This window comes from Coturnix japonica, chromosome Z (assembly GCF_001577835.2).
Source record: "Coturnix japonica isolate 7356 chromosome Z, Coturnix japonica 2.1, whole genome shotgun sequence".
In the NCBI taxonomy this organism is placed as follows: Eukaryota; Metazoa; Chordata; class Aves; order Galliformes; family Phasianidae; genus Coturnix; species Coturnix japonica.
In genome coordinates, this window is record NC_029547.1 from 7,641,658 (window position 1) to 7,661,735 (window position 20,078).

General features: G+C 51.4%; 1 protein-coding gene across 3 annotated transcripts in view; it reads left to right on the forward strand.

The window, feature by feature from the left end:
- CNTFR (ciliary neurotrophic factor receptor) overlaps positions 1 to 20,078 on the forward strand; it is a 165,466-nt gene that overhangs the window by 133,249 nt on the left and 12,139 nt on the right. For all 3 annotated transcript variants that reach the window (XM_015848429.2, XM_032441286.1, XM_032441287.1), the window contains exons 5-6: positions 13,118 to 13,235; positions 14,188 to 14,354. In XM_015848429.2, coding sequence (XP_015703915.1) covers positions 13,118 to 13,235; positions 14,188 to 14,354 — 285 coding nt within the window. The remainder of the gene's footprint in view (positions 1 to 13,117; positions 13,236 to 14,187; positions 14,355 to 20,078) is intronic.

The window sequence follows — 20,078 nt, forward strand, 5'->3', positions numbered from 1 at the left end:
TGATCTCAGCAAGCAGCAGGGCCGCGGTGGAGGTCGGATTCCCATGCTGTGAGTCAGGCACATTCCTCCCTAGGGTCACTGAGCAGCATGGGGCTTCAGTGGCCTCGGCTGCCTCCAGCCTGCATTTGCCATGATTAACTACGTGGAAGAAGCTCAGTTTGAGGGATGAAGCAGAGGCTAAGGGGCTCCAGCCGGCTGGGAACAGCTTCAGCCACTCATCCATGGGAAAGGGGAAGATTGGTTTCTTGGCCACCCTTCATACCAAGAGTCCTTTTATCAGTGGGGTGTGAAGGGCTGATGAAATGCCACCAGCTCTCCCTGCAGACAGTTAATCCGTGGTTATGGATTTAATGTTAGAACATCCAGCAGACCTGTGCAGCTTCTTGTAGCCATGTGTAGTTCTCATGGTACAGCCCAGCTGCAACACCAACTGCTCTCACCAGGATACAGAGTCGTGTTGTGCCCTGCTTGTAGCTATGGGGGACGTGATGCAAGATAACAGCCAAACCATGGAGATAAAATGAGTCTGAGCACGCAGCAGAAGTGCTTCTCCACTCAAATAATTTTTCTGCTTGAAGTTTTTTGTGTGTGTTTTTCTCTGTGTTTCTTCCGACTCGCTGTGCATAGGAATCTGGCATTTCCTCCCATGCCCTTCAGCCTTCCCAGCAAACAGACCATCTGCAGGACCTGCAGCATGGCCATGCTGAGGTCTCTGTGCATTGCCAGACCTCTGTCACTGAGCACAGTCCTGCTCAGAACGCCTGGAGCAGCTCCCTCTGCGCGGACGCCTCCAGCAGCCTGGCGCCTGCACCCAGCAGCCTGCATTGCGTGTAAGACTTGCCCGGAGCACTCAGGCTGCATTGCAGTGGGTGAGTGAAGACACAGCTACAGTGGGACTGTCTCAGGAGGATTGCAGAACGAAGGAGATGGGCAGCCCCCCTCTCTGCCTGCTGTAGCTGCAAATTTTGCCCCTACTAGGAGTGGGCAAACGGCGGGAGCTGTGGCTGGGAGGTGCCTGGTGCTTTGCAAGGCACCACAGTATCTCAGCCTCCCCTTGCACACAGGGTTTGACTTCCCCATGAATGACGTGCCTGTTTTATTTTTTCTCCCCAAATATCACAACCTTCCTATAGGAGCGTTGCTGCCCGTGCAGTGTGTGGGGCATTCTGCAGCCTGGTGAAGAAGACTTTGTGCTCCTGCAAACACCTCAGGGTGTTCATTTCAACTTCAAAAGCCTCAAATGTGGCAAAACCAACCAAGAAACAGAAGAAGGAAACAAAACCCGACTGGTGCTGCACCAAGCCCTGCTGTCAGTGAGTCGCAGTGAGCAGTGCCATGAGCCTGGTGTCAGACAGCGTCTGCAGTGTGGATATGGGTGCTAGCAGCACTCATGGTGTCTGCAGTGCTGGGATACTCTCCAGCCAAACCTCTCAGATTCAGATTACTATTAACTAACCTCATTTCCTTATTTGTTTTAATTTCCCAGCAGAAATGAAGGTATAGGCTGCTTTGACCAGATCACTTCCCAGAATTAAATGTTTGGCTCCTGAAAAAATGGTAGTCCTGGACTGGCTTGTCCCATTGGCTGACCTGAGCACCCTCATGCTATGGCAGGGGCAGGTGTGTGCATCTCCTTGATACATCCTTGGCCCATGCCTCACCAAAGGGCAGTAGAGAAGCTAGGAGATGTGAGTTCTTAGTAGAATGGAATCCAATGGATTCTTTGGTGAGATCCTCTTCATTTTCATTTACCATTTTTCAGCTTTTCCTTGATTGCCTCTATGATTGGAGGATCGGGAGGTCTGGGTCCAGCCCACGCTTTTCATCTGCAGTGCTGGTGCCATACTGACTTTGCACATTGTGCCTACCTACTAATGAATTGGCATCAAGTTTGCAAAGTTAAGGAGCACTCATGTACAGTCATGAAACTGCTGCGGGCTGTCATATGCTCCATGAAGAGGAGTGATTGAAGTGGTTGTCACGGGGTCATTGCATTAAAGCTGTGCAGGGAAGTTGGGTCTGCAGTTGCATCCTGCTGTGAGCACAGCCTGGCCATGGTGCATGGCATCCCCACACATCCCAGCACCCAGACATCCCATTTTCCCAAATTCAACCTTGTTTTGTGCCTTAAGAAGCAACTCCCATCTCAGGAGGCTGTTGGCTGTTCTCAGAACAGCACCTCCATCTCTGCCTCATGCAGAGCCTTCCTCCCATTTCCAGCTCTTCGCTGTGTGCTCTGCACAGGGATTTCAGGTGGCTTTCCTTACCAAAACGTAGCGATAGAGTTACTTTTAATAGCACATACGTGACATGGAGTGGGATTGACCACTCCGACTCTGGCTGGCACGTTATAAATCTCAGGGAAACAAAAAAAAAATTAAAAAATGCAATAGGCCAGAAGGGTGGGGGGTGAAAAAAAACAGAAGGAACAACGGTTTTCCCAGAGCCCAAAGCAGTGCGGGGTGGGGAGCTGGAGAGGCAGGGTCGTGCGGCTCGCCGGGGCAGAGTGTGCAGTTGTTTATATTGGAAATGAGTTTCTGTTTATTGCAAGCTATGGTGGGGAGACCACAAAGTGAACGTAAAACAAAATGGGAAGGGTGTGGAGAAAGGCAGAGGAAGGGGGGGCGGGTGCCTTTGACAAACTCCAGAAGTCACGTCCAGTAATAAATCAAGCCGGGATCCGTCCCGGGGAACGGGACCCAGAACATCTGCTGAGGTGGAAGGGAAGGAGGGTGATCAAGGAGGGAGGACAGGGCTGGAGCACCCCCTTTGGGGTGATGCCTGTGGGGTGAAGAGGTCACTTACGGCCATACCTCAGCTGCTCTGCACCTCCATCTCCTCAGGTGGCTTTTCCCCATCTGTCACTTCCACCCAACTTCCAAGTGCTAGATGGGAGGAAACAGCACGGTGATGGTGTAGGTGCCACCAGGCAGGGTGGTCCTCTACCCTCTCCTGAAAATTAGTGTGTTAATGGGGCTGTTGCCAGTGAAATCAGAGACAAATCTCCTGATAACCCCACCGGGGCCAACATCACATCCATTCTTTGCACAAGGCTTTGAGGGTATTAAGTGCTAAGTATTTTAGTTTGACATCTGAATCCAGCTGCATTGTTGTGAGAAGCCCTGACAGATTATTGCTCTAGACCAACCTTTCATATATAATCTATTGCCACGGATTTAGCTCTTCAGAAGGGGTGATGGACGTTTGTTTTACAGATTTAAGCTTTCCCCTCCTCTCCTTCCTTTTCTTTCCCCTTCCTTGGAAAATGGATCCTATTAACCGCTACAGATGACACAACACATGCCAATACATTTGCAACCCATTTGGCTCACATCAAGGTCTGCATTCAAGCTACAAACTTCCCCAAGAGTCCAAGTAAAGCATTGGGATGAGGAGAAGAGACAAAGATTGTGCTTCTGTCCTCTGGGTCCTTCCCCAGTTCTTTCCAGCCCATATTAGTGCAGAAAACAGGAGATGCAGCCACTGAAACATGTGTGTATGTTTACTATGATCTCAAGATTCATTTGCATCTCATTACACTGGGCCATGGCTGGGTTGCTTTGCCATTACACCACGGCTGCTGCAGGAGCCACTCTTGGAAGATGCCCACGTGCAGTTTTGGGGCATGAGGCAGGTACCAAACTGTGCCTCCAGCACCTCCCTTTTGCAGACAAACCTCACATTCACCCTGCAGGTTCATCTGAATAACCCACCTAATGCCAGGTGTACCGTTGTCCTCCCCATGCTGTTGGTGGCATATACACATGGGGAGGACCCAGAAGGATTGACATGAACCCAACCAGAGTTGCTTTCTCCACTCCAGGAGAGGATGGCAAAGTAAATCCACGACTGCCCTGACCTTCTATTCCCCATCACCTCCTTGCAGGCTTTTTTCTCAGCCACATCCCTACCATTGAGCCTATCCCCTGTTCTCAGCAGGATGCTGAGCCACACCATGGTGTTGAGGGTGAGTTTGTTCCTGCTGCATGGGGCATTTGCAGTGCAAGGAACAACGCTACATGCCCCATCCATGGCAGGGTGGAAACAACACAGCATCTTTCTGCCACAGGCTGTGTGCCAATCTCAGAGCCAGGTCCAAAGCATAGGACTTGCTATTCTGCAATTTTCTGTGCAACGCTTCAGAGAGTGCAGAAAAATCCTTCAGTGACTCTAATAATGTTTCCCTCCAAAGCTCTTGGGTATTTTTCCCCTGTACCTGTGAAGTCATGCTTCAAGCCTGCAGAAATCCGATCAAATACCTCCTGAAATCCTCTGGAGCCCCTATGACGTTTTATTGAGAGTCCAGGACTGTTTGACCTTGGAGAGTGGAGAAAAAAAGCACAAGAAGAAAGCCATGGCTTCCCTGCAAAACTCCTCCTTTCTAAAGAGGAAAATGAACCCCAATCACTGGGTCTTGGAGTCTGCTCCTAATTTCTAGCTGTTTGTCTCAGTATGAGCAATGCAGTTGCACTGCTGTGGAGTGGAGAGCAGGAAAAATAATGTTGTATTAGGCAAAAAAAATCTACAAAAGAATTTCTTATTTGTTCTCCTATGGAAGAAAATGAGTAGATGCTTGTGAAGCTGCTAGAAGGGCAGCTGGCTGCATGCTTTTAGGGCTGTAAGGATGGATGGTGCCAGGCACCCAGGCTGTCACTGCCCCGGTTGGGCAGCAGTGGTGCTGCTATGGTGGTGGAGAGGCTTTGGGATGCTGCGTTCACTTCTGGGTGCCTCACCATTCGAAGGTCATCAATAAATTACAGGGGCTCCAGGGAAAAATTTATTAAAAGATTAGAAGATAGTGTAGGACTGAAAGGGGAAATGAAGGGAATGTGGTGGGATGCTGAGCTGAGGGAAACAAGGAGGGGGGGAAATGAAGGAAACATTGCAAACATTTTATAGAGGTTTATTAGAGAGGGCACAAGCAGTCACTGGGAGTGATCATGTCAGGTAGTGCTTCTCACTTTGTTTTGCTGAGCCTCAGGTGGGTGGAAAGGGGCTCCCTGAGCTCCTGAAGCTGCTGCTGCTACCTAGGCTGTGCACATTGGGAGCATCCCATGGGGTTTGCCTGTTGCAAGCCCTAGGGATTTAATCATCGTGGTGTGGCTTGAGGAAGATGAGCATCGTTTTTATAAAGCAAAGAGCCTTCCTTAGCTCCACTTCTTCACAGGTGGGCTGAATAATGGGACTTCCCTTGATGTCATCTGTGTTAAAGATTCAGCTATTATTTCGAAGTGCAATGACTTGTGGGGTTGTGTGACTTATATCATCCCATGGATCTCATTGTCGTAGATAAGAATGAGGCCAGGGCCTAATTCAGTCCAGAGTATTATGAAAAAGAAAAAAGGGAAAAAAAAGAAAAACAGACGAAATAAAAAAGGAGAGCAGGATAAGACAGGTTTGTAACAAGATGACTTTTAAGTAAGAATGAAGATACAGGTCTAGGACTAGGGTTAAAGCTGATCTTGCAGGATAGGAGCTAGCCTGCAAGGTATGGGAGAAAACAAGGGGAGCTGCTCCTCCTGGGATGCTCTTTCACTGTTCCCATGTTCTCTGCAGAAGCCATCAGCATTCCTTGCTAGAGATGTGTGGATTTTAATTTTGTCTCTGTCCCCTGGAGAGCTGACACCATCTTCCTGTGTGGCTCCTGAGAAATGGGGGAGATGTGGAAGAGCAGTGCCTGTGTCAGCAGTGCTCTGACCTGAGCTGGGGCATCAGCTGACCCAGTACAGTACCAGCTGTACTTCCAGTACAGCCAAGCTCCCTCCTGGCATTCATCTCCTTGCAGAACACCCTTTGGGTGAGCTGCAGAGCTGCTCTGGAGATGGTCTCACTCCACCCGCCTGCTTCCACCTAACCCCACAGTGCCATCAGCACAGGGAAGGAATCTGCCTCAAGCATGAGACCCTCCTACTGTTAGCTGCGGATCTTTATGGTGTTTTCTTAAGGCAGGAGGATGGATACTGAGCGATTGGTGTGGAGACTTCATGTCTTGGGACAAATTGAGCATCTACCCAGGCACACATAATTACTGGCAAAGGCAGCATCCCTGGGCAGCCTGAACAGCAGCATCAGGCAGAGGTGTCTGTCTTGGTCCCATCATCCACAGAGTCCGTGCTGGGATTTTCTAGGATATGTTATGCCAAAGGACATCTGGGAAGGAGCCAGGTGGCTTTGCTGTCCATGCTAGTGAGGGTGGCTGCTGCTGCTGCAAGTTACTCGTGTGGCTTTGAGGTGTGAACAGCATAGAGACAGTCCGTATGAGGCACACTGTGGTCATATGTGAGCTCCCTACATCTGACTCCAGCGTGTCTAGGGGACCTCTGGCTTCAGCCTAGCCATTTTCTTGTGGAGTCTGCAGATAATTTGCCAGCTGGCATGAAGAAGAAGCCACCGGTACTGTGGAATGGGCATGGGAGGATATAAGACAGAGTCCTGGCATGTTGAGAATGAGCAGAAGAAAAACACAAATACATCCCTTCCTCTCCTTCAGAAAGCCAGAAATCTCCTCCTCCTTCCTCTCCATCCCCTGTGGCGTCAGATACCCATCCATGGGTTAGTGGGACAGCATCCTGCAGGGCAGAGCTGGGGATGCATCCAGAATGCCACTTGAGCAGGATGATGAGAGAAAGGCAATTTTGGAAAGCTGCTGGCTGTCAGGGGCAGTCTGCTCTTCCCCAGCTGGGAGCAAAAGCTGGTAATATTTGCAGCACTCCTGCTGCTCAGTACATGACAGAGAGCTTGTAGCATCTCTCAAGAGGCTCCTCCTGGATGAATTTACAGTTTCCAGGAGTTCTGGTGGGACAGCTTTGCTCAGGATACATGACTGCCGATGGTCTCGGTTTCCTCTGATTGCACTGGGTATTTTCCCTGTCTTCTCCATCTGGAATGGTGGGGAGGAAGGACTGCTTGCTTGCAAAGTAAGGTGATGTAGAGGGCAGGGGATCTGCGTGGTGTGGATTCTGTGGGTTTTTGTGCCTGGAACCTGGAAAAGAGGAAGGAGGGGGATTCTGAGTCCTTCAGCAAATACCACAGGCATGGAGAACCGTGGCACAGACCCTCAGGCTCTCCAGTGTCCTCATGCAGGGATGCTCCCTTGCTGCTGCTTCTAGCAGAGCTTGTGGGGAATGTTTCTGCACAGGCTGTTTCCAGGTCTGTGTGTGACTCATGATGAGTCTGGGCACAGCAGCGAACAAATGCTTTGGAGCAGCTTTGGATCACCCAAATCTTTTATTAAGGGATACGTGCAGCAGGGGTAGCCACTCTTCTCCAGAGGTTGGGGCTGTGATGCAACCCTACTTGTACCAGCCATGAGCAATTTGAGAGGAGGAACAAGCACTGGAAGACATGTCCAGGTACAAGGGGTCACTTGGTCCCTGCATCAGCTTGGCACTGTGCATCCGTCCCCAGATGGAAGAGAGGGGCTGGGAAATGAAGGATGATGGATGACCTCTGGATCAGAGGATATTTTTACAAAATGGAAGATGCTATGGAGTTCATTCCCTTCATTCTTCCCAGACTTTTCAAAGGGGATAAACCCAGGATTTGGGTGAGAGCTGCAGAGGTTGCATCAAGCTCTGTTTGCCAAGTCAGAAGGTTAGAAAAACCCCAGAGGTGAGTAAGCAGTGAGCAACCCAGGATGCTCCAGACCTGTGCTGTGGATGGGGACACACTCTACATCCCTTTGTCTCCATTTGCCAGCACTTCCCTCACTGGGATCATACCTCAGGGATGTGCACAGCTCCCTGTACAGGACCTGGCTGGAGTCCCAGCACGCCTGGTCCCAGAGGCTGCTGAGCAGCTGGTAAGGAGGTTTGGTCATTCCTGCCCCAGGCTATGTGCGAACCAGTGACCTGGCTCTGAAATGGTTTATGTTACACACAAATCTCCTCACAGAGGTGCTGAGGGAGGAAAGCTGGCCTGGACATGAACTCCCCAGGCTGGAGAGCAAATCCCAGCCCTGCCGTGATCTCCCTATGCCCAACATGCTGCTCCAGCGGCTACATCCTGTCCTGCTCCACCAGTCCCTGCTCCTGTGGGCACGCAGTGCTGTGGGTCCTGTCCTCATCCAAGAGCTGGCGGTGCTACCGTTATACACAAAACAATAATCAGCTGCCGTAACAGGGACGCGGAGTAGCTGAGCTGGCTTCCCCGCTGTTGTGCCGGCTCCAAGTAGAAACAGCTGCATTTGGTTTGGTTAAATGTTTTATTTACTCCCAATTATCCCAGATAACAGATTTGCTTGCCTTTGTTCAATATTTAATACTGTTGCAGAGCAAAGCTGCTCTGTGCTTTCTGATGGAGGGAAGGCTGATGGCAAAGCTCTGCTGCAGTGTGGCACCAGGGGACATGGGGGTCCCAGGGACCCCCCAGCACCCTCCCCAGTGTAGTAATCCCAGTGGCACCTGTATCCCAAACAGGGTCACCTGCAGGACTTGCGGGGCTCTCACTCATCTCTCCAACCTGCTGAGAGGTGGCTTTTAGGGCTCGGAGCTTTGCACTGCGCTTTGAGCTTAAAGCAGAGCTGTGAACTCTCTTATGGGTGAGTAATGCTGTGTGCCTCTTCCCCAAATTTACAGCGCTGCCTCTCGGTGTGAATTTTCTGCAAGGGAAATGAGAAAATCCATAGCTTGGTTTATGAGCTCTAATCAGTGTAAAACAGAGCCTTTAAGAAATTTATCTTTTGCTGAGTCCACCCTTTTATTCGGCACCTTCCAGGGAATAAATTCTCTCTCCTTGAGGCTGGGGAGCTGGTTGCAGGTGGAAGCAGGTTATGGGGGCTTCAGTCTCAGCCTCAGGTCCCTGCAGGGGGAACAGGCAGGGCCACCATCTCTCTGGCCCATTTGGGAGCATCCCAGAGAAGAACAACCAAGAGTTTTTGTATGTGCACTGATGTTGTCACAGGAGGGTTTGGAGCTGGACCTGGGTGTCTCTGGTGCTCACTTGTGATGGCTCAGGTACCAGAGGGATCTCTCGTTTTGGTACATATTTCCAAATGAGAGGATGTTCACTGGAAATGTCCGTTGCTAAGGCTGGGGTGGCTTACAATGGCTTGGAAATTGGTTGTGCATCTGGGAAACCCCGTCACAAGAACATCACAGTCCAGGCTTAACAGAGCAAAGAGAAGCACAATCAGAGCATCACCTACTTCCCTTGCGCAAGCAATGGGACAGGGACACATCCCAACCTTTGGGGCAGCAGAATGGACCATCCCAGTGACATCTGTGCTACTGGGAGCACACAGGTGTGCGGCTGATGGATGTTTCCCTGCTCAGCTGGGCAGCAGAAATATAATTTATTCATTGCTATTTTCTTTGTTGTTTCCTACCAGCCTGTTTTACGGAGACAATTTTGGAAAAGTGGCATTAGATAAATAATGCATAGTGTTTGCAGCCAGTCTGTGTGCAACAAATGGGCATGGCCAGGTGTGTGTGCTGGCCTGCTGCTCCTGCATGCCGAGCTGATGTCTGTGCTCCAGGCAGAATATCCAACTTGGTTGGGTCCTTGCTGTGCCCTCAGGTTTGCTTTTGGGTGCATTTGTACTTACGCACAGTTGCTTGCAAATGATCCAAGTGCTGCTACAGGGTGGGGGTAATTGTGCAAAAACCATCATTGGTTGGAGGGGGCTTTGTAGAAGTAGGGCAAAGGAGAGGCAGGAGTGAGCGTTGTGCTGGAGCTGCCCCCTGCATGGGCAACACGCCTGCACGCGGGCGGGCTGTGTAACAGACGGAGATCTGGCACAAGCACACGATGCTGTCATGGGCCCTGGAGGTTTTGCTGGCACGAGCTGGGGTTGATGAGTTATGCAGGTCATCCCGTGAGCGCACTGTAACATCGGTATCCCCTGCAGCCCGGGGTCTGAATGTGCCCCAAGTGAAAGAGAAGAAATACCTCCTACAGAAGTGTTTTAGAGACCTCTTAAAAGTTTTATGGGTACTATTTTTTTGTGTCCCTCCACCTGTGGAACAAGGCATCTTTAGTACATTCAGCCCTCAGCAGGAGAGGAAAATTACAACTGATCCATTTCAGAAACCTCTAAAAATGACCTAAAATAACTTTTCTATATATAAAAATGCCACAATTTTAATGTCCATTATCTCATGACCTAGCAGGGCTAGGAAAAGCTATTGTAGATCATTTTTAGTGGTTTCTAAAATGGATCAGTTACACTTTTTTCCCTACTCAGTGGGACTCAGGGTACAAAGGCAACTGGGCTTTAGAGGTGGCAAGAGAGTCAGAACCGTGTGCTGGGCTTCCTAAAACCCCTAGGAAGGGATACTTTAATCCTCAGGGGCCGTCCTGTGCTGTCCCCAGCCAGGCAGAGTGCTGGCACTGCTCAGGCAGCAGTGATTCCTAATGAGCCAGATGGGCATTGGTCAGAAGGACACAGTGCAGGACGGGGTATTCTGCAGGGTTTGCAGCACAGTAGTGATGGCTGAAAAGATTTTACTACCTGACAGAGTTGTGCATTTTGCAAGAATGCATCCCTGTGAGGGGGATGAGCCTGTTCAGCCCCTGGAGCTTTTTGCAGCAGCTGTGCAGAGGAGGTAATGGGGGTAATGGGGTTGGGAAGGAGCCGTGGCCCAAGCATTAGCCACCCCAGGCGTGCAGAGCGGACATCAGCAGAGCACGTGGGAGAGGTGGCTTCCTGCCATGCAAGAGGTTAATAGGCAGATTAGAGAGGGCAGGCAGTGTTTGCAGCTAGAGGAAAGGAGCTGTGCCTTGATGGAGCTCGGCAGCTCCACAAGGCGACAGGGAAGTAAATATTTGCCAGGATTAGGGAGGTTGCAGGCGGTCACTCCCATGTGCCTCTGAGAAGTGCCCGTGTTGTAGGAAGCTGAGCCTTGAGCCTGGGCTCTAGGGGCTATGTAAGGCCATTGCTGGGCTGGGGGATGCTGGGGCTTGGAGCTGGACATCAGCCTGGTGGGACTGGGAAAGGAAAGGTGGAACTGGGATCTGTGCACCCAGACACACTGCCCAAAGCCTTCTGAGATCCTCAGGACAGAAAAAGCCTTTAATGCTCCCTGATGGCTCAGTTTCCCTTCGCTGCCTTTCTTGCTCTCTCTATCGGTTGTCAGCCTGGCCCACCTCCAAAGACAGCATTATGGAGTGCAGGATCGATTGGAGCCTGCTATTTTATTTGCTGTCTGTAAGAGCCTTTGATGGGTAGGATGAGCTGTGCTGGCAAGGATTTTTCTTGCCAAGGCTGGTAGAGGAGCGGGGTTGCAGGTTCCTATCTGCCATAGAGTGATGGGACTTGCCACCAGCTCAGGAAGGGTGGCCGTGACCCTCTCCTGGTGCACCATCTCATCTCACAAAGGGCTTGGTACTCCTTCCTTAGTGGCACCTGGGGTCATGACCATAGCGAGCCATGCAGTCTCCCAGTCATCTCTCCAGGTGGCACATCATCCTGGCTTTGCACTGGCTGAGTATAGGCACGATGGAGGCAGAGACTCAGGATGAATGGCTGAGGCTGCCACAAGCACAGAAGCTGGGGGCTGAGTCCATGCCCCTGAAGCCTGTGTGGTGCACAGGGAGCCTATGAAGATTCCCTTTGCAGACTGCTGCAGAGCAGGGATGGGAATGGGCAGCAGTGAGCAGTCCCCTGCCTCTGGCAAAGCAAATCAGGGACATGAGGCCAACACAGAGCTGAATCTGATGTAATTGCAAAAATAAATTATTATCAACTGGTCTAATTGCAGACAGGGCAAGGCACCGTGAGGGGCATTGGAGTTGCCCTATATCCAGAGCCTGGACTGGCTTCTGCTGCCCCACAGGATCTGTGCAGCACTGAACAAAGCAGGAGAGCCCCATGGCATCCTCTTAGCACTGCCATACCCCGATCCCCATTCCCATCCCTATCCCAACCACCGTGCCAGGTGCTGTGAGCCCACACTGCCACCCCGCGGTCACTGGGACACCAGAGCGTGTCCCGAAGTCCCCCTGCACTACTTCACCCCTCAGAAACATCTTCCAGGGGTCCCCAGAGCCTTCCTATTGACCCCTGCAACGGGTGATGCTGCCCTCAGCTTGTTGCAGGCTCACCCTTAGAGTATCTGTGGGGCAGGGAAGGGTTAAGAATGGCCAGAGGAGGAGGAGGAGAAGAAATGTAGCGGGGAGAAGGCCCTTGTCTCTGGCCTTGTGATTAGCTGCGGAGGATCTGCTTAAATAATTTACCTGGGAGGCTCATTATGAGGCTCTGGCCTTCGTCTGCTGTCTGAAGGCTGAAATAGCCATTAGGGGGAACACACATCTCCTATCAGAGCAGCGTGTTGACCCCTCTGCATCCCACACCCTGTTTATGCTGCTTATTCTGTGCTGCCTGCTTGCTCCATCCTGCCCCGGAGCAATGAGGCATGTACAAGCCCCATGCCTCAGTTTCCCCCTTCCAGCCAAGGGAGTTTGTCTTATTCCAAGGTGCCATGCCATGGTGCTGCTCTTAGCAGTGGAAGAGTGCAGGTACAGAAAGGAGTTAACTTCAGTAATTTTAGCGTGTTACTAACCTGCAAGGGCAAAATTTATCAGCTGAAAGGTATCACAGTTCCTCCTCCCACATGAGTGTTTCACGGAGGTTTCCTGCCTCTCTGCTGCACTCCTGCATGCTGTTTGATCTTTGCTTGCATGTTTGGGAAAGCCAAGTGCAGCACGAGCACTTGGAGACAGGATGCTCTGCCTTGCTGCTGAGAGCAATAGTACAGCTGTTCCTGCAGGGCTGGATTTTCCCCGCTGTTTTCAGGCTGCTTCTCTGCATCTTGTCATAAGCAATCCTTCTCCATCCCTTTAAGGACCTCAGGTCTTCCTGAGGATCATCCCTCAACAAGAAGTTTAGCACTCCCTGGGGACATGGCGGAGAAAGCCGTGAGCACTGCAGCTTAATGGGGTCAAGAGAGCAGCACATCCTCCCCATCAGAAACATCTCTGTGTAGCTGTCTTGGAGATAATTTCCCCAGTACCTGCCAACCTTCTTTGCCACCCTTTATGTCATCAGGGCTGGTGACCTGTTGGGGGAGGAGGCAAGCTCTCAGCTGGGGTGTGCTTGGAGGGGAGGGACCTCTCCATGTTCAGGAGCTGGTGATAAGCCCACCTGGATGAATAATTCCTCTTTCTCTTTCCTTGGCAGTCCCCCCAAAAGAGCCACTGCTGACGTGTCGGTCCAACAACTACCCGAAGGGTTTCTACTGTGTCTGGCACCTGCCCAGCCCTACCTACATCCCCAACTCCTTCAACATCTCTGTCATGTAAGTGCCTGAGAGGGAGAGCACTTTGTTCCCTACAGCCCCGAGCAGGTTCCAAATAGTGCTCTGGGACAGCTGTGCTTCGCACACACTGACAGCATCTGAAAGATGGCCCCTAGGAGGGATGCTCTGGAGACATCCACACTTGACATGGGGGCTTTGTCCCAAGGAAGATCCCATATCCCCAGAGGTTACCGCCAGCAGCCTCTAGAATCCTAGAGGCCTGGCAGGTTGACGATGAGGCGTAAAATCCTTTAGGCCTCAGGGCAGGCATAGAAGGAAGAACTGAAGCCTAGAAGACCCAATAACTAGGGTGTAAACTAGAGTTCTTAAGCTCTAGAGGGAGACCTATGGGCCTAGGTGTGGATTTGGGGGCCTAGAGGCTTTGAGGCTAACTCCTAGATCCCCTTCCCCATTCCCCTGAAGTTCATCCTGTCCATACCACTCCCCTGTGGTGGAAGTTATATTTTCCATTATTGAGCAGTTTTGGCACAGCCGAGCTCCCTCCTGAAAACTGGATGTTGCCAGTTTTTGCCATGCCATGGCATCACCCACTGCCCTGTGCAGGGGTCCTGGAACTACTTCTAATACCATGCCTTTGCTTTTGGGGCTTGTTTACTGAGCAGAAGGAAGACAGATCCTGATAATCCCACAGGACAGGCAGAACCAACCCTAGCCCCCATAAGGTCTCACCCTTGCAGCAGCACAGGGGAAGAGCAGCAGCAGTTTCTGGGAGCCAGCACAAACACCTTCACCCCAGTCTCTGCAGGCTTCCATCCAAAATAACACATTCCCATGTGAAATTCTGTCCCATGAGGATGGCAGCAGGGGGGTTCTGGCGTTTGGGAACCTTGTGCAGAGTGGGTGCACCACACGGCTCCTCTCCAGCTGTGTGAGTGCATCCCCACCCTGAGTGCTGGTCTGTAGCTAACAGCTCTTCTCTTCCTACTTCCAGACATGGCACAAGAGAGATGGTCTGTGAGAAGGACATCTTCCCCAAAAACAGGTGTCACATCAGATACCTCCAGCTCTTCTCAACAGTGAAGTACAAGGTGACTCTGACAGTCACGAATGCTCTGGGCAAAAGCTCCACCACTCTCACCTTTGACGAGTTCGCCATAGGTAACTTCCACGGCAGCAGCTGGCTTCTCCAGTGTTGGGTTTGATTTGATCTGTGCACTGCATGTCCCACTGCACCAATGGGCGAGGGAAGCATCAGGCTTCCCAAGTCTCTGTCTGCCCATGCATGAGATAGAGCTGGGGTAGAAACCATGCTTGCATCTCACCAGAGCCCCCTCATCCTCTGGGCCCTGCCATAACCACCAAAGGGATTGGGATATTTGGGTTTTGCTGTGGGATGTGTGCTCCTTCTTAGGGGTGTGTGGTGGAGGGGCTACCATGTGGGGATACTGGCACCTGGGCATCCTGGGGTGCAGATGGGCAGCCCCCATGGTGGTTCCTGATGCTTTTCCTGGTCCTGTCTTCTGTGGTCCAGGTTCTCCTGGGGTGTTAAGCTTCTCTTAGCTAGGGGCTGGGGAAGCAGTTGTCATGTACCAGGGCAGAGGGCTGGGGAATCACAGCACTGCCCTTCTCACACCTCTGAATATTGCTAAAACAGAAGTTTTTTCTTCATGTTTGAAGCAGATTTGCAAGAATTAGCATTGGAAGACAATTATGTGTGCATGCATAGCACAGGCACAGCCCAGACATGGTAGCAAAACTGACCTTCTGTGGCTGCTGTGGTCCTCTGAGCATCCTGCATCACCCTGGCTGTAAATACCCAGCAGAGCTCTGCAGAGCATCAGGAACAGCCACGGTGCCATACCAGCCCTGCATGTGTGCTGCCCCATCTTCCAGACCTTTGCAAGGCTACCACTAAGCCTTTGTCTGGCACCAGTAGAGACAGAGAGGGCTCAGCTCTGCTGATGGCACTCCTCCAATAGTGGACCATTATGGAGCAGGCAGTTCAGTGGGACAGTGGCAAAGCAGAGGGCTGAGCATGGCTCTTTTGCCACCTGCTAAAGGCAAACCGTAGCTGGTGAGGAGACAAGATTGTCCGTTTTCAAAGAGCAGGAAAAATGAGAGAGCGGAATTCAGGAACAAGTCTAAAAACAATTTGCTGTTTACATGAGGCAATTACTGGACCAGAGAATCAAATAAATGAATCCCTGAAATGCAGCCAGCAGTCAGTCAGTGCTATGGACATGCTGCGTGTGCCAGTCCTGAGCAGCCAGAATTGCCAGAGTTCAGGAAGAAGAGCTCCACTTCTGTCCCAGATTTTCCCTTTCTGCTCTAAGTCCTGGAAAATATCAAGCAAGAAACAAGGTGCCAGTTCTGTCCTTTTGTGTCCCCGCTGCTGTGGTTCATGTCCAAAGTTCCTTTTCTTTAGTGCACTGTGAATATTAATAACAAAGCAAGGAGCTTAGAAGGGAAGTGGTGGAGTTTTAGTCACTTGGGTGTTTTTAAAATGGAAATTATTGTCTTTGTGGAAGATACACTCCTTAAATGAAGGTAACCTCCGGACAACAGACCCAGGGCAGCAATTAAGCTGCATTTTCCGAGTTCCTTGCATTCCCTCCTCCAGGAGTTCAGGGCATCCTCCTGTAACATCTGCATCCCACCCATGCCCTGCCTGGCTTGGAGAACATTTGGTGCCACTCCTGAGTAAAGCAGCCGGCACCACCTCTGCAGGAAGAATCTGCCCGTCCCCCTCCAGCAAACAGGGGCATCCCCCCTGGGAAGCACACCCGGCCCAGCACCGGCACAATCCAGATCCAGCCTGAGAGCCTGAACCCAGCTGGGTCACAGCAGCAATGAGCAGGGCCAGCTGCTAGCATGGGTGCGATACCACTGCCTTTGACCAGATGTGTTCCAGCTGTTGCGGGGGTGTGAGACCCCCAGTACCCCATGGCAGATGCTCAAAGGCACTTAAGGAAGGGGTAATGGCACACCACAGTGCTTCACTATCTTACGGCCTTAAAATCTCTGAGTTCTGCACGGCTGTGAAATTTTCCCCCTGAGGATTTTTTATGGCTTTAGTATGTAAGAAGTGCAGAGGTGAGCAAGCAGGCAGTCAGCAGGAGTAGCAGAGATGTTCCAGGATGAACTCAGCAACAGCCACATATCCTGCATCGAGCTTCTCCTTGAGCCTTCCCGATGTTGTTTTTGATTAAAACACTACTGTACTACTGTACTTTGACTGGCAGTTCTGCCTGGGTGACTTCTGGCTGCCTTGCATGTCTGTACTTCTAGGAGGTCTGCTCTTTGCAGCTGCAACTGCAGCAGTGCAGGGTAGAGCCTGTGCCCCAGCATGGTTGGTGGGTCCCAGCAGATCAGATCAGTCACCAGTCAGAGAGTTCATCTTTGAATTCTGCTTTGCTAGGTGGAGGTGCAGAGAAACCTCGGGCTTGAAACAGAGCTATTGCACTGGTTCATTGCAAAGGTCTCAGGGGTGTGAAGCCCTTACTTCATGCCTGCTGGGACCACCCGCTGGCAAGCCACAAAAAGACCCCTGGGAAGAGGTGATCTCTTTGGTTTTGCTTCCTTCCTCCTCCACCGGAGTCCTCAGCAGCAAATCCCTTCCCCAGCCGCTTGGAAGATGGACTCTAATTGAGTGGAAAATGAGTGGTGCTTTCTTTTGATATCCGGAGCCGATGCCGTGCTGGCGGTCACACGACGCTGCCTGTTAGCAGCCAGCTGCAAGGGGCTGCTCTCTGTTTCCATTTCCAGTGATGACTAGAAGAAGGTTTCCAGCCCTCTGACCCCCATTTTTCATTGCTAGGACATCCGGGCTGCCTCCTTGCCCTGTCTCGCTGCTGGAAATTGTTTTCATAATTATGTTTTCTGCAAAGGTATAAATATTAATAAAGGTGAATGTGGTGAGGGCAGGGCTGTGCAAAACCTTGCAGGCATCACATCTCCAGTCCCCAGCCAGGAGGGGGAAAGGCTGGAGGAAGAGAGGAGAGGGTTTGAGGCAGAGGAAGGTGCCAGGCAGTGATGCAGTGTGCTAGGGGCTACCCTTCCCCTTCATGGTGGCTGGGAACACTGATGTCCTTCTGGGATGAATCCCCCACTTCCAAGAGCATCCTGCCGCAGAGCAGGGACAGCACCACAGTGCCAGCATCCCATCTTGGTGGCAATGCCTTCCTTTCTTTTAATGTAAACATGGTGCAGATTAACAGGAGAAGATGTACAGCATTAAAAATGTATTGGCAACACTGATTATTCTGGTGAGATGGTAGGGCTACAGCCAAGCAAGGGAGCACAAAGGGACTTGCTTAGGTTGCCCAGAAAGAGTTAAGTGGGTAATAACCAAAGGGTTATTGTTGGATTTTCTTTCCTCACCCCATGCCAGGCTGCTGGGACATGCTCAGGACAGGAGGAAAGTGGCAGCACAGGCCGTGGTGTCATTCCACATCTGCTATGCGCCCCTTGTGTGACCCCAGGGAGGTCGTACAATTGTCCACACCGCAGCTCCAGGGCAATGAATGCATAGAGTGTTGCAGAGGGGCTTTGTGAGGATGAACGTGCTGTCCCCTGTAAGAAATTCAGTCCCTGAGCACGGGTATACAGTTGCCTAGACAGAAGGTCAGTTCAATTCATACTACTTAGGAAGGCAGAATTAAATTACGTAGACTGACATTTGGCTAAGACATGGAGTTTAATGTCCCTCTTCTCGGGGAAAATGCCAGGGGATATTTAACAGCCGCAAGGCATCCATTTCAGCATGGGGCAGAAGGATGGATGCGTGATGTGTGCTCAAGCAGCACCTTCTTTGATGAGCACTTGTGGTCCAGCATGAGCCTGCAGAACCTTTAGGCAAAGCCTGGCCTGTTCCAAAAACCAGAGATAACCGCAAGGCCCTTTCTGAGCCTGAAAGTGAAGCAGGATGAGCTGTGAGCTGCCTCCCAGCCAAATCCCATGTCTCCTTCTCAGGAATGTTTGGAGATGCTCCCTCAGCTCTGCAGGATAATATTACATCTGGTTTTGCAGCCGCTTAACCAATACTCAGCCTAATGCCCATCGTCCATTATTATTATTATTACTATTATTACTTATATTACATTACTGCCTGCGGGCCTGTGCTGAGGACGCAGCTCCATTATGCTTGCTGATGTACGGCCAGACAGCCCCTGCCTCGCAATTTGCTGTCTAAATGGACTGGGCAGACAAAGGCTGGGGGAAGGAGGAGTGGGGAGCAGTGACTTGGGATGCTGTGGAGGATGAAGCACTCCTTCAAGGTCAAGCACTGGACCAGTTGCAGAGGAGGTGTAGAGCCCCGTGTACTGTCTCCCACATCCCTGCAGCGATGGAGCGACGTGGCAGGAGCAGCTCCAGCTCTTTTCTGGGAGGGGCTGGCACTGCCTCACCTCTCTTAGGTCTGGGCAGGAGCCCAGAGCCGGGGGGGCACATGGGGAGGCAGCCGCAGCCCTCGTGATGGTTTTCCCATTAAGACACGGTGACGTTTGAAGGCTCACTACAGCCAGGAGCTCTACCACACTCATGTTGAGCCAGCACAGCTCTCCTCTAATGGCTGCTGACCTGTGTGAGGGGGGCACGTCCCTGAAAGACAGAGAGATGATTTCCCCCTCAGCACCTTCTTTGCTCTCCTCCAACCTGCCTCAGTGGCATTTCCCATTCCCTGCATTACGCCAGGGCTCTGCTCACAGCTGTGACATCCTATAGTGTCCATCCCCACCCTGGTGCTTTTATCCCTTGCTGTGGAGCCACAATTTGCTTTCATCTGCATTCATTCAGCCAAACAGATTGTTGTTTTGCAAACCCAGCCTGCTGAGCCAGCACTGGATTTATATTTTTCCGTATGTGTTTGGACTCCAAGGCCCCGTGGATGGAAGCCGATGTCCAGCCCAAGCCCAGGGATTCAAAGTGAGCAAGGGAATTACACAGCCATCTGGAGTAGCTCAGTGTTGCAGTCCCAGCAAATCATCCCTCCCACCACAGCTCCTGCCTGCCTCACACAGTTACTGTCCTCAAATGCGATGACCCCAAAAACCTTGTGCACTGATTGCCTGCACTGCCCAGCTCCAACCCACCCCTTGCAAAGTGGCGGTGAGTGGCATACACACGACTCCCTTTGCAGCTGTGCCATCCCAGATGAGCACCCAGTCACATACAGCTTCAAGCCTGCAGCTCACTTGTTGCCTTCATTGACCAGAGGATGCGAAGCCACTGTGGAAATGGCATCTCTATGGGGCCAGCAGGGAGGAGATGGCTCTGAATGCATGGCAGGAGCTTTGCCAGGCTCCTCCCAAACCCGGAATCCCCCCTGCATGCTTGGAATCAGAGATGGTGCCTTCACAAGTTTCTGGTCAGTGTAGGAGGACATTACTTTATCTGGTGGTTTTCAGGCAGAAGTGACAGTATCTTCCTTCAGTCTCCATGTGGATTTGGGGAGTGTTGAGAGCTCTCCCAGGGCAGCACCATTTTGTGATTCTGTGATTCAGTGACCACCTGCATCACTATTCTTAGTGAGCGCAGAGAGCCTTGTGAGATGTCCCATGGAAATCCTTCGCCTTCCCAGCTCCCAGGTCTGCAGCAGAGCTTCAGGATATCTCCACACACAGCTGCTCAGGAGGCATGTATTTTAACAAGGCTGCCAGGTCTCTGCACAGCCCATATTTTGGACTTCTCAGAGCTCTGCTGCTGCAAATTGAGAGTCTGAGCTGCTGGGGTCTGGGCAGACTTTTGGTGAGGAGCAAAACTGACTCTGTAAGAGGCAACACTGTTCATCACAGCCTGTCTGGGTTTTGATCCCAGCACTTTAAAGTAGCAGCAACTTCAGAGCATATTGCATAGCTAACAGTCAATTAATATTCACTTGAAATA